The sequence below is a fragment of the Dromiciops gliroides genome, chromosome 2 (assembly GCF_019393635.1).
Source record: "Dromiciops gliroides isolate mDroGli1 chromosome 2, mDroGli1.pri, whole genome shotgun sequence".
NCBI lineage: Eukaryota > Metazoa > Chordata > Mammalia > Microbiotheria > Microbiotheriidae > Dromiciops > Dromiciops gliroides.
In genome coordinates this window covers 286,301,979-286,314,670 of record NC_057862.1, presented here as the reverse complement: position 1 = coordinate 286,314,670, position 12,692 = coordinate 286,301,979, and the positions used below count along the sequence as shown (strand labels likewise).

The window sequence follows — 12,692 nt, the reverse complement described above, 5'->3', positions numbered from 1 at the left end:
GATCCTTTAACAGCAAAGATTACAATGCACTGAAGGTTCATATATGGTTAGCATTTTTTAGAAATAAAGTATTTTTATTTTATTTTTTGTGGGGCAATGAGGGTTAAGTGACTTGCCCATGGTCGCACAGCTAGTAAGTGTCATGTGTCTGAGGCCGAATTTGAACTCAGGTCCTCCTGAATTCAGGGCCAGTGCTTTACCTACTGGGCCACCTAGCTGCTCCAAAATAAAAGTATTTTTAATTAAGGCATGTATACTTTTAAAATACATAACACTACTTTATACTTAAAGTATAGTGTAAATCTAACTTTTATATGCACTGAGAAACCAAAAAGTTTGACTTGCTTTATTATGATATTCACTTTATTGCAATGGTCTGGAACAAAACCTACAATATCTCCAAGGTATGTCTGTATTTTACTCTAGTTCCCTTCTTATGTACTCTATATTCTGGTCAAACAGGACTACCAACTGTTCTGCTTTCTTTCCCTTTTCTACAAATTTGCAGAGACCATTGCACATCCTTAGAACATACTAATTCCTTATCTTCAACTATTAAAATTCCATCCTTCCTTCAAGGTTCAACTTAGGTATCATATCCTCTCTGAAGATTTCCCAGTTTCAGCAAAAGATAATCTCTTCTTTCTCATACAGATTTATACCTATCTATGTACACGTATATGTGTGTATATGTGAAAGATTAATATAAATAATTTTTCTAGACATTCTTCCCTTTGCCCAGATTACATCTTTCTATCACTCATTTGGGTGGCATAAGGTAGAATCTCATGTTATTTTTCACATTGGTAGCCCATACATCTAACACAGTATAGGGGCTAAATAAATATTTGTTTAATTGAATGACTGTTTAAGTTGAAATGTCATTATAAATCTGAAGAAAGTGAGAGGATAGAAGTTTCTGTTGGGACAACAAGGATGAATGGGTAAAAGAGGTGTTTTATATAATAAAATTCATTTGGGGATGACTAAATTTTCTGCCTTACCTGTGTCCAATCTATGCTGCTTTTCTTGCTTTTCTTGGTTTACTTGTTGAACAGTTCGATCCAAATCTACTCCTTGTAGCTTTGCCGCTTGTTGTGCAATTTTTCGTTCAACATCTCTAAGTTCCATCTTAAAAATAATAAAATGATTTCATGAAAAATATTTTGTGCAGTACAGTGAATGCATGCTGTTATTCAGAATCTTCAAATTGAATCAGTATTGTGCTAAATGCCAGGGATACAAAGAAATGCAAAAGCATAGTACTTGCCTCAAGAAGCTCACATTCTAATGAGGGAGAAGAAGCTAACTATGTATGCAAGACACATACAATGAAAGTGGAAGGTAATCTCAGAAGGAAGGTAGGAAGTACCTGGAAAGACTTCCAGTAGAAGGTGGGATATGAACTGAGTCTTAAAGGAAGCCAAGCAGCAGAGGTAGGAGGGAGAGCACTTCAGGCATGGGGGACAGATAGTGAAAAGGGACAGAGCCAGGAGACAGGGTGTTATGTGTAAAGAATAGCAAGGCCAGGGAAGCTGGATGGCAGGGAATATGGAGGGGAATAAAGAATAAGAAGAATGGAAAAATAGGAAAGAGCTGGGTCATGAAGGGTTGTAAAAGCCAAGGAGAGGGGGCAGCTAGGTGGCACAGTGGATAAAGCACTGGCCCTAGATTCAGGAGCACCTGAGTTCAAATCCGGCCTCTGACACTTGACACTTACTAGCTGTGTGACCCTGAGCAAGTCACTTAAACCGCACTGCCCCGCAAAATAAATAAACAAATAATAGCCAAGGAGAGTATGTTATAGGGAGCCGCTGGAGGGGGAGCCAGTGGGCAGGAAACCAGAGTCAGGCCTCCATTTTAGGAAAATCTGGCAGCTGAGCAGAAAATGGATTACAGTAAGGAGACATGTGAGGGAGACCAACCAGCAGGCTGTTGTAACCACCCAGCTAAGAGGGTGTGAGGGCCTACATCAGGGCGGGGCAGAGGCTACGTAAGCAAAGAAAAGGCCATATATAAGAGATGCTGTGAAGGAAGAAATGACAAGACTTGGCAACAGACTGGATATAGGTGTTGACAGAAAGTAAGGAACCTGGAATAACACTTAGATTTTGAGCTCAGATGACTGGGAGGATGGTGGTATCCCAATTTATTATTTATATTATAAAGGGGTTTGAGGAAAAATATAATGTATTTGGATATGTGAGTTTGAGATGTCTACAGGACATCTGGTTCAAGATGTCCAAGGGGTAACCGTAAATCAGGAGAGAGATTAGGCCCAGATACAGAGATCTTAGAATCATTCACATAGAGATTGAGCTCATGGGAGCTGGTGATATCACCAAGAAAGATGGTACGGAGGGGAAAACAGGACCTAGGACAGACCCATGATGGATACCTACTGTTAGTGGCCATGACCCATGGAGGAAGATCTAGCAAAAAAGACTGAGAAGGAACAGAGAGGTGGGAAAATGACTAGGAATAAAGAGGTTGAACCCAATGAGGATTGAGAAAAGGCCATTAGATTTGGTAATTGAAAGATCACTGGAAACTATGGTGAGAGGAATTTCAGTTGAAAGATGAGGTCAGAAAACAGGGCAGAAGTTTTCGAAAAGAGTGAAAGAAGAAAAAGTGGATGCACCAATTGTATATGACTTTCTCAAGGAGTTCAGCCACAAACAAGTAGAGAGATCTGGGCTGTTTTTAGAATGATGGTCACACAGTCAATCCACTGCTAGGCTTTCCGCAAAGCCTTTCACTTTGGTAAAACCTGCTTGTAAAACCTGTGCTGTGATGGTATAACTAATAGACCCATGGTTTACAAGTTTAATTAAGTTTTAGGAAATTAAGTTTATAAACCAATAAAAATTCTTTAGCAAATATAAATGTAGTTAGGGATGCATATGACATACAAAGGAAAATACAGAATTAAAAGGAAGCTGATTAATATTTGTTAACAAATTGAAAGACATTTCATTTTCATACAGGGCAAAATCAAAGACTACAACAATGAAGTTCTGCTTTCTAATTTTGGTTCTGATGTACTGCTCACCCTTCTTCTTTCATTTTAGTTTAATTTGCCAAATGCCTAATCATCATAAACCCTTTATTTTCTAGCAGATTCTTTTAAATTTGAAGATGTCATTTCTTCATGCATAACATTTCATCTTTCCTAAAAAAGAAGGTAGGACTACCAACCTGCTTAACACCATGTGGAGACTATAAAGCTATGAGGATTAATGAATGGAGAGTGTATTGCACTGTAATCTCTCTTACTAAGTTCATGATACGCACAAGGCCCTGTTGTAAGAAGAGGTCTCTAACAAGATGTTTATATGTAAGATTTTCCTGGCAAAAAAATCAAGAAGGGGGGGGGGACAGCTAGGTAGTGCAGTGGATAAAGGACTGGCCCTGGATTAAGGAGGACCTGAGTTCAAATCCAGCCTCAGACACTTGACACTTACTAGCTGTGTGACCCTGGGCAAGTCATTTAACCTCCATTGCTCTGCCCCACACCCCCAAAAAGTCAAGAACAAGTTGTCTTTCAGTATTTTCATTTAAAATCACACCATGCTGGCCACCTCCATTTCATATAAAATTTATCTATAATCAATGGCTTGGATAAGGGAACTGAAGAGCAAGATGTTAAGAGCAAATCAAAAGATTAGCTTGAGGGGCCAATGTGCCTGCAAGTTAATAGGTATATGATAATTGATGAGAATGATGGAAACCAGGAAAGAAAACTATAAAAAAAATCTACAAAAGTATTATCATGCCCTTCAAAAGCAACTCTACGTACCTGTAACCTTTCCATGATAGTGACATCTGTTAGACATGCTTTGGCACTTTCCTCTTCAGGCATTATGGTGCCTAAAAGAGTCTCTTGTTCTTCTATTTCACCCTTCAGATGCTGTATGTCCCGGTTCACATTCTGTAGTTTATTCCTCAATTCTGGTATTTCTCTTTCCTTCAAATCAATTATGTTTTGTCTTGATAAAAAAAACAAACCCACAAAACTCTAAATAAAAAGTCAGTTCATTAATTAGATTCAACTTTGATTTACTGAGTCCTACTTGAGGCATAACGCTAAATTTGTCTGTAATTTTATATTTTAAGCCGTTATTGATGCTGGATCCTATGGCCCCTTCCCAACACATTCCTCCTCCCACTGAACCCTTCCTTGTAAAAAAGAAAAACAGTGAAGCAGAACCATCCAACACGACAACCATCACAAAAAGGATATACACAAAATTTTCCACCTAGAGTCTCCCAGCTTTCTATAGAGAGGAGGGACATGGTACTTCATTATCTTTGGAACCAAGTGGTCATTAAAGTAAATCAGAATTTGTCTGTCTTCCAGTGTTGTAGTCACTGTACATATCATTCTTTTCTGTTTACCTAGTTAGATTTATTTTCAAGTAAAAGGTTTCTAATGTAAGCCATGCATAGAAGATATATTGTTAGAGGAGTACCCCAAAGGCTTTATTTCAACCAATCTAAACCCTTTGTGTAATAAACAAAGTGGGAGCGCTGTCTTGTCCCCCTTCCAATGCACTCTGCAATAATCTACATTTTGGGGGCTTAGCCTGTTGTGACAAGCTGTCTCTGCTCTAGACATGCTCCTCCATATCCATAATCTTCCATGATAGACTCTTCTATGCTTGAAACTTCTACAATGTGGGTCTTATTAGTCAAAGCCCAGTGACTCCTTGTCCATGACCATCAGAGGCAGGAAACAAATCAGATGCCCTGAGCTCCTCTCTACAAAACCTCTGATCTTCCACTGTATCACTAAATTGTTCTGTGGGGCAGCTACATAGCACAGTGGATATAGAACATTGGCCCTGAAGTTGGAAGGATCTGAGTTCAAATCTCACCTCAGATACTTGCTAGCTGTATGACTCTGGGCAAGTCACTTAACCCCAATTGCCTTAAGACATCTGGGGTCATTTCCAGTTGTCCTCATGTATTTCTTGCCACTGGACCCAGATGGTTCTGGAGGAGTAAGGTTGGTAGCCTTTCACAGCCTTCCCTCACTTAAATCCAATTCACTCCAAGTCAGGACATCCCAATGTCATGGCCCTCTTTGAGAACGAAGGGCAAACAACAACACAGTTCTGTGGTCTGGGAATGGGAACCCAGTTGAGTCATGTACATCAACTAAATTTGCCTCTTCACAACTTATGCCCATTGTTCCTAATTCTATCTACTGTAGCCAAACAGAACAAATTAAAGCTTGTGACAAATACTTGAAAATAACTGTCCCTCTTAATACTTCTTCAATTTAAACATTCTCACTTTGTCCAACCAACACTAATTATGGCCATGATCTCAAGGCCCTTTACTATCCTAATCACTGTCCTATGGACATTCTCTACTTATAAATGTCCTTCAGTGGACACTGACATAAACATAAAATAGACTAGTCATAAAACAAAACTCTAGATGTGGTCTCGCCACAGCACAGTACAGAAGGCCAGTCCCTTACACAGCCTCATTAAATGCAGTCTAAGTTTGAAGTTGCTCTGTGCTGACCTTATGGTTTTGATATTCAATACCTTCCCAACCTCTCCCCTCTGACTGGAGGGCCAGAGGGTGGGGCATTAAACTGCTCCCTAGGCCCTTTTTTATAAAGGACTTAACAACTTTCCTGGTAACTCCATTTTCTATCAGCAGCTCTGCTTGGCTTCAACTCCAGGGACTATCATGCATCAGCATCCTGTATCCCATAGTGGCTGCTTCCCCCCACTTACTCTAGCCCCAGCTTTTCAGCTTCCTTTTATATGCTGTATTCCCCCATTAGACTGTAAGTCCCTTGAGGGCAAGGACTGTCTCTCTTTTCTTATTTGTAATCCCAGCATTTAGCACAGAGCCTCTTCCATATAAATGTTTACTGAATTTAATAATAGTCTACTAGAACTCACAGATCATTTTAGATAAACTGCTATCTAGGCACTCCTCTCCAAACTCATACTCATGAAGTTGAGTTTTTTAACCCACGTAGAAGCCTTTACACTTAAAAAGAAGCATGATATGGCAAATAAGGTGCAGGACTTGTCAGGAGGACTTGAGCTGAAATCTCACTCCAACATTTTTGAGATGTGTGACCCTGGATAAACCAAGTAAACATCTCCCAGGTTCAGATTCCGTATCTGAAACATGAGAGTTATTATATCTGTTGCACTAATCTCTCAGAACCGTTGTGACACTGAAATCGGAAAATGTATAAAATACTTGATAAATGTCCTTATTATAATATAGTGATTTACAATTTGTTAAGTGCCTTACACACCGTAGCTCATTAGAACTTCACAATAACCGTATAAGGTGGATATTTACAGGTATTACAATCACAGACTCTTAGCACTGGAAAGAAGCTCAGCAGTCATTTAGTTCAGCCCACATTTGAAGAGGAATCCCTACTACAACATACCCAACCAGCCAGGGCCAAATGGCCATCTAGCCAGAGAGATACCTTTCCAATATTCTGGTTCTCTCCCTGTGGTAACCCACAATGTTGCAATAAAACTTAGGAAACTGAGTCACTGAGTCTTGTAATTCTTTTGGGACGACTCACAATCAATTTGACCCTAAATTCCAGCCCACATCATTTGGTGCACTGTGTGACTTCAAGTCCCAGACTCAGTGGGGTGAGATCTCATTAAGTTAAGTTTGGGATCTGCCTTTAACTCCTGCACCCAGGTTTTTGGCTCATTTGGGAGTCTGGCCGGCACATCAAAGCAAGGGGGGGGGGTATTCTTGATCCAGGATCAAGCGATTTACCCTGAGGGATTTCTTTTTTTTCTTGAAAAGGGAAGAAAGGAATTGCCCTGTTGGCAAGAACCAGCAGTCTGGGGGACGCCCTGGATTGGATTCTTTGCTGTTTTAATGGACACCCACGTGGATGCAGGTGTGGTGTTGGTAACCTCCAGGAGGTTACGGATGGGTCAGGAAATTTTTTTAAATTGGAAGAAGGGAGAAAGGAGAAGCCAATGACTTTAAGAGAAAGGAGAATTAAGGGACAAATTGGAACAAGTCTAATAGCACAAACCTGAAAAAGAAAACAGGTGGTGTTTTATTGCAATACTGTCTGGCCACAGCAACCCCCTCATTCGGCTTTTGGGTTCCCCTGGATGGAGTATGCATTGTGTTTTTCCCCTCTGTTGCCTCAGAAACCTCAGTCACATTGGGTGGGCCCCCAAGGTCTGAGGTAGGATTTTTCCCAGGTATGGTCTTAGCCCACCCTACCTTAAAGGGACAGGGAGAGAAAAGATTCTGTATGACCCCTTGGGTGTATCCTTACAAATTTGGAAAAAGGGGAAAAAAAAAATTGGACATGGGTGAAAAGGACTTATTTTCAAGAGAAAAGATTTAAGGTATGGCTGTTTGTTTGCTTGTCTGTGTGCTGCTGCTAGCCTGCTTGTTGTCTTGTGCATTTGTCTGTCAAATGTTGTAATTGTGTTGTACTGTCTGTGGGGAATTTTTGGTTGTACCCACCGTAGCCTTTCAGAGTGATGGCCAGGCTCTGAAGGTGGGAGAAGGGAAGTCTGACTTCTGTACAGGTATGTGTTTACTTAAGAGTTTTGAATTTGGAATTGGGATGTAACTTCTTTGTTAGGCATTCATAGCCTTAGATGAACATTGTAAAAGCTGGTTTGAAAAATGCTGCTACTTTGAAATCTTTTGTAGTGGAATGGTTAAAAAATCAGGAACTATTTGTAATCTGTAAGAATTTTAAAGAAATTAGTCAAGCGTGACTTGCGCCGCTGCTCCCCCTGCCCCTTCTCAGGTGCTGGCCAGCTGCACAGCACTGGAGCGGAGTGGTGGGTAAGAGAGAGAATGTTTAGAAAAACTTAAGAAACTTACCAGAGTATTTTAAATAATTGGTAAAAAAGCAGATAAAAAGAAAACTGTGCCATTTTGTACTGACTGTTCAAAGAATTTGGAATATTGGGGGAAAAAAAGGGGGGGAGTATATTTAAGGTGCCCTCCCAACTTTAAGTGTTCACCTACCATTTCAAGGTTTGTGAATTCTGGAAGGAACCAAAGAGTACTGTTAAAGTTTTACAGTTATTTTTAAATTGATGTATATGTGTTAAAACTGTGTTAAATTTGTAATTGTGTTAAAATTGGAAAAGCAATTGATGGTTTTAACAAAAACAGGTACATTAGTTGTTTCCTCTAAGACAGAGGAAAGCATTGGAAGCTAGTAAATCATTACACAGAAAAGGACCTTCTAGACATTTTAAAATTTGTAAACTTGTTGGTTACAAGGAATGGTTTTGCTGAGGATTTATAAGGTTGCTAATTGTATAGAAGTAATTTCTAATGATTGATCTTTACACCAGGATAAAGTTTAAACCTGAGAAGAAGGAAGAAAAAACCAAGCAACATATGTGTGTGTCTTGGTAAATCTTTTTTGCTCATTGCAATTTCATGAGAGTAGAGGTTTGCTATTTAAGATAAAATATTTTTGTGACTGTAATTTATATTGTTTTGAGTTTTGAATTCAGGTATAATTGTTTTAATGGTTAAGCCAGTAATCCAAGTACTGGAGAGAATGCCACAAATCAATGCCAGAAGAGGGAATGTGTTGCTTACAGGTGGAAGTATCCGGGAAAAAGCCGAGGACACTTTTCATACTCAATCTGAGGTAGGCTCCTTCTGGCTCATTGTGTTTCTACTGAATAGGAAAAGTTTCCCCACCTGGCTATCCCTGAATTTGGCTAGTACTGTATGACTGGTGGTCACTTGTAACTTTTGCCTGAAATCAAACAGAGCTAAGGATGTTTTATCCTGGCCTTATAATCATGTCTCTGCTTTTTTTTTTTTTATAGCAGATTTCTATAATCAGAGCAAGTAGTCAGTAGAAGAAATGAGCACAATGCAAGTATGTAAGATCTTACTGTTTTCAGGTTTGTCATCTGCCTGCTAATGCTTACATGGTATAATGATAAGGTTAAATTAACTGGGTATCTTCTTGATTTAGAAGAAAGTGAAATTCCTCCCCATTGCAGATGAGAGGGAGGATGGTAACTAGGAAACATAGTTATGCATTTTAGGTTTTATCATAAATCTGCCCAGTCAGATCTCTGTTATGTACTGCCAAGGGCACCAAGCTACCAACTCCATAGTACAAGAGAATAACAGGGCAGACCTTGCTGCTAGATTAGCTGCCAGGTCCATCCACCAGTCCATCCTAGCTCTGGTTCCCTTGCACCCTATTGTGCCCCAAAGGTATTTCCCCTTCCTAAACCAAGTTGGAGATTATAAGTCTTTAGTGTTAACTACCAACTGCTTAAACTCATATGTTATCTTGGGCTATTTAGATTACAGAGTAAAAATGCTACTGCCTCTTTTTTTTTTTTTTTTTTGTGGGGCAATGGGGGTTAAGTGACTTGCCCAGGGTCACACAGCTAGTAAATGTTAAGTGTCTGAGGCTGGATTTGAACTCAGGTACTCCTGAATCCAGGGCCAGCGCTTTAACCACTGTGCCATCTAGCTGCCCCCTACTGCCTCTTCTTATACTAGAGTCAGAAGAGGAATGTGAGATAATTTTCTTTGGTGGGTCTGAAAAACCGCTGTCTTTACTATTCCTTTTGTGGAGTAACTTGAACATGAAGCTATGCTTACAAATTTAACTTTGGTAATGGAATAAGTTTCTAATTCTACTGCATTAGGGTTACCCTCAAAACACACCTCCTCTGAAAAAGGTACCCACCTCAGGGGTTTGCTTAGGACCCCAGGAACTCCAAATTAGGATAATCCCTCCCTTGTAACACCCCTGGGTGGACAATATTATAATGAGAAGGACAGGCCCTCCCCAAGGTGGAGATTATTATAATGAGACTGATAATCAATTTATCCATACTATAAATATAACTGTCTTTCCTTTCCTTATTTGATAGATACCTTTCCAATATTCTGGTTCTCTCCCTGTGGTAACTCACAGTATTGCAATAAAACTTGGGAAACTGAAGAAAAAAAAAAGGCCATCTACCCTTTGCCAGAAGACTAGCCCAGTCATTACCAGATGTGTGACCCTCTGAGGCAGTCCATTCCACTGAACTGATAGCTTTAAAAACTTTTCTCCTTGCTCCTGATCTGCCTTCTGGAGCTAAACAGAGAAGTTAATCTTCCTTCTACATAACAGCCCTCCAAATACTTGAAGCCTTTAAGTCATTTCTCTCTCCTCCCAACTCTTCTCCAGACTAAGCACCCCCACTTCCTTCGACCAATCCTCAAATGTCATGGACTCAAGTCATTTCACCATTGTGATTGTCCTCCTCTGGACTATACTTTGGCACCCATACCTGAACTATATAATACTCCACACCTGGTTTGACCCCAGGTTAAATAAACAGGGATCCTCACTGCCTTATTCTTGGAAGCCACCACTTTCTTAGTGAAAGCCAAGATCACACTGAGCTTTTTCTTTCCTGTCATCCAAATATGATTGTTGACTTATTCCAAGTCCACCAAAACCCCTAAATCTTTCAGTGCTTAGTACTGTGCCTGGCACAAAGCTTGTTTTTTTCCTTCTTGTAAAATAATTCTTTTTTGTCATCAAGCTTAAAAAAACACTAACAGAAACACTGACACACATGTATATACATATACATATGTGCATATAATATACATTTTTAATAAAACACCACTGGCCCTGGAGTCAGGGGGACCTGAGTTCAAATCTGGATTCAGACACTTGACACTTACTAGCTGTGTGGCCCTGGGCAAGTCACTTACCCCCGATTGCCTCCCCTCTCCCCCCCAAAAAAAACCACCAAGAGGGGGCAGCTAGATGGCGCAGTGGTTAAAGCACTGGCCCTCAATTCAGGAGTACCTGAGTTCAAATCCAGCCTCAGATACTTAACACTTACTAGCTGTGTGACCCTGGGCAAGTCACTTAACCCCCATTGCCCCACAAAACAAAACAAAACAAAAAAACACCACCAAGAGGGTTATACATATGAAACCGAATCTCCTTTACCTATAGCTTATAATAAATTAGTTCCAAACCACCACCACTTATCTGTTTCCTTTTGAACCTCTTTCTTTTCTCTTTTGTGATTTTTTTTGGAATTTTATTTTTTTTTTGACAAAAAACTACTTTCTTACTTTTCTACCCCCTTTGGAATTGTGGCTGGTCATCATACTAATCAGAGTTCTTAGATCTTTCAAAGTTGACTTCACAATATTATTGTCTTTGCAATTAAATCATTCTCCTGGTTCTGTTCACTTCCATCTACATCAGTTCATAAAAACTACCCAGGTTTCTCAAAATCCACATTTTTTAGTATTACTTATAGCACAATCTTATTCCATCACATTTATATACTATAATTTGTCTAGGAATTCTCCAATTTTTGGGTACTCCCCTCAGACTCCAATTCTTTGTCACCACAAAAACAGCTTTAAATAGATTTGTACATCCTTATTAAAAAGTTTTTTTTGTTTAGGAAGGAATCTTAAATTCCCCTTCTCCTGTGTTATATTTCTGTACTCAATTGTGTGTGTGTATATATGTATATATTTCCCTTTGACCACTTCAGATGAGACTGAAGTTCAAGTGTCAGTCACTCCTCCAACTCCTTCCTCCTTTTCGTACACAGAAGCACCCTGTACACACCAGTTATGTGAGATGATTTCCCCTTTCTTTACCCTTCTCTCCCCTTTCCATTCTTTGTTTAGCCTTTTAAGATCAAGATAACAGAACCACTCTCACCTCTCCCAGTCTAATTAGACTTCTAAGACTAACAGGGTTCAGAGGAATAAATATATGATCTCCCCAAATTTGAATGTAAATATTTTATTCTTAGTCCCATTATCATTATTCTTTCATTTTTAACTCTTTGTTTCTCTTGACTCCTGAGTGTGAACTTCAAAGTTTCTATGTAGCAATGGTCTTTTGAACAGGAATGCTTCTAAGTCCTCTATTTCATTAAATTTCCATTTTATTTTTCTTTGAAAACTTTCAGTTTTGCTTCACAAGTTATTAATTATATTAATAATAATAATAAAAAATAAATATATTAAGTTATTATTATAGGATATAAGCCTTTATCTTTGCTTTTTGGAATATTATATTTTAAACTTCCTGCTCCTTTATAGTGGTAACTGATCCTGACTGTGGCTCCTTGGTACTTGATTTCTTTCTTTCTTGCCACTTTGAGTATTTTTTCTTTCACCTGGAAAGTTTGGAATTTGGCTATGATGTTCCTGGGAGTATATGTTTTGGGGCTTCCTTCAGGAAGTGACCAATGAGTTTATTTTCTGGTTCTAAGAAATTTGGGTAGTTTTCTTTTATGATTTCTTGAAATAAGATGCCTAGGCTCTTTTCATTGGTCATAGCTTTTATGTAGTCCAATGATTCTTAAATTATCTCTTCGTGATAGGTTTTCCAAGTCATTTGATTTTGCTATGACAGACTTTAAATTTTCTTTCATTTTTTCAGTCTTTTTACTTTGTCTCTCTATTTCATGTTGTCTCATGAAGTCATTGGCTTTTATTTGCTCCATTCTAATTTTCAAGGAGCTCATTTCTTGGGCAAGGTTTTCTAACTCTTGTGCCAAACTCCTAATTTCCTTTCCAATTCTTTCTTCCATAGCTCTCATTTCTTTTCCATTTTCCCCCCTCTTCCACTCTCATTTGGTTTTTAAAAATTATTTTTAGCCCTTAAATAACCCCAAACT

The 12,692-nt window shown here is 39.0% G+C and overlaps 1 protein-coding gene across 2 annotated transcripts in view; it reads right to left on the bottom strand.

Annotated features, from left to right (window-relative positions):
• The window catches only part of RAD50 (RAD50 double strand break repair protein), an 82,731-nt gene that overhangs the window by 37,397 nt on the left and 32,642 nt on the right, over window positions 1–12,692 (bottom strand). For both annotated transcript variants that reach the window (XM_043988684.1, XM_043988685.1), the window contains exons 15-16: window positions 3,800–3,989; window positions 1,005–1,131 (exon numbers count right to left, since the gene is read on the bottom strand). In XM_043988684.1, coding sequence (XP_043844619.1) covers window positions 1,005–1,131; window positions 3,800–3,989 — 317 coding nt within the window. The remainder of the gene's footprint in view (window positions 1–1,004; window positions 1,132–3,799; window positions 3,990–12,692) is intronic.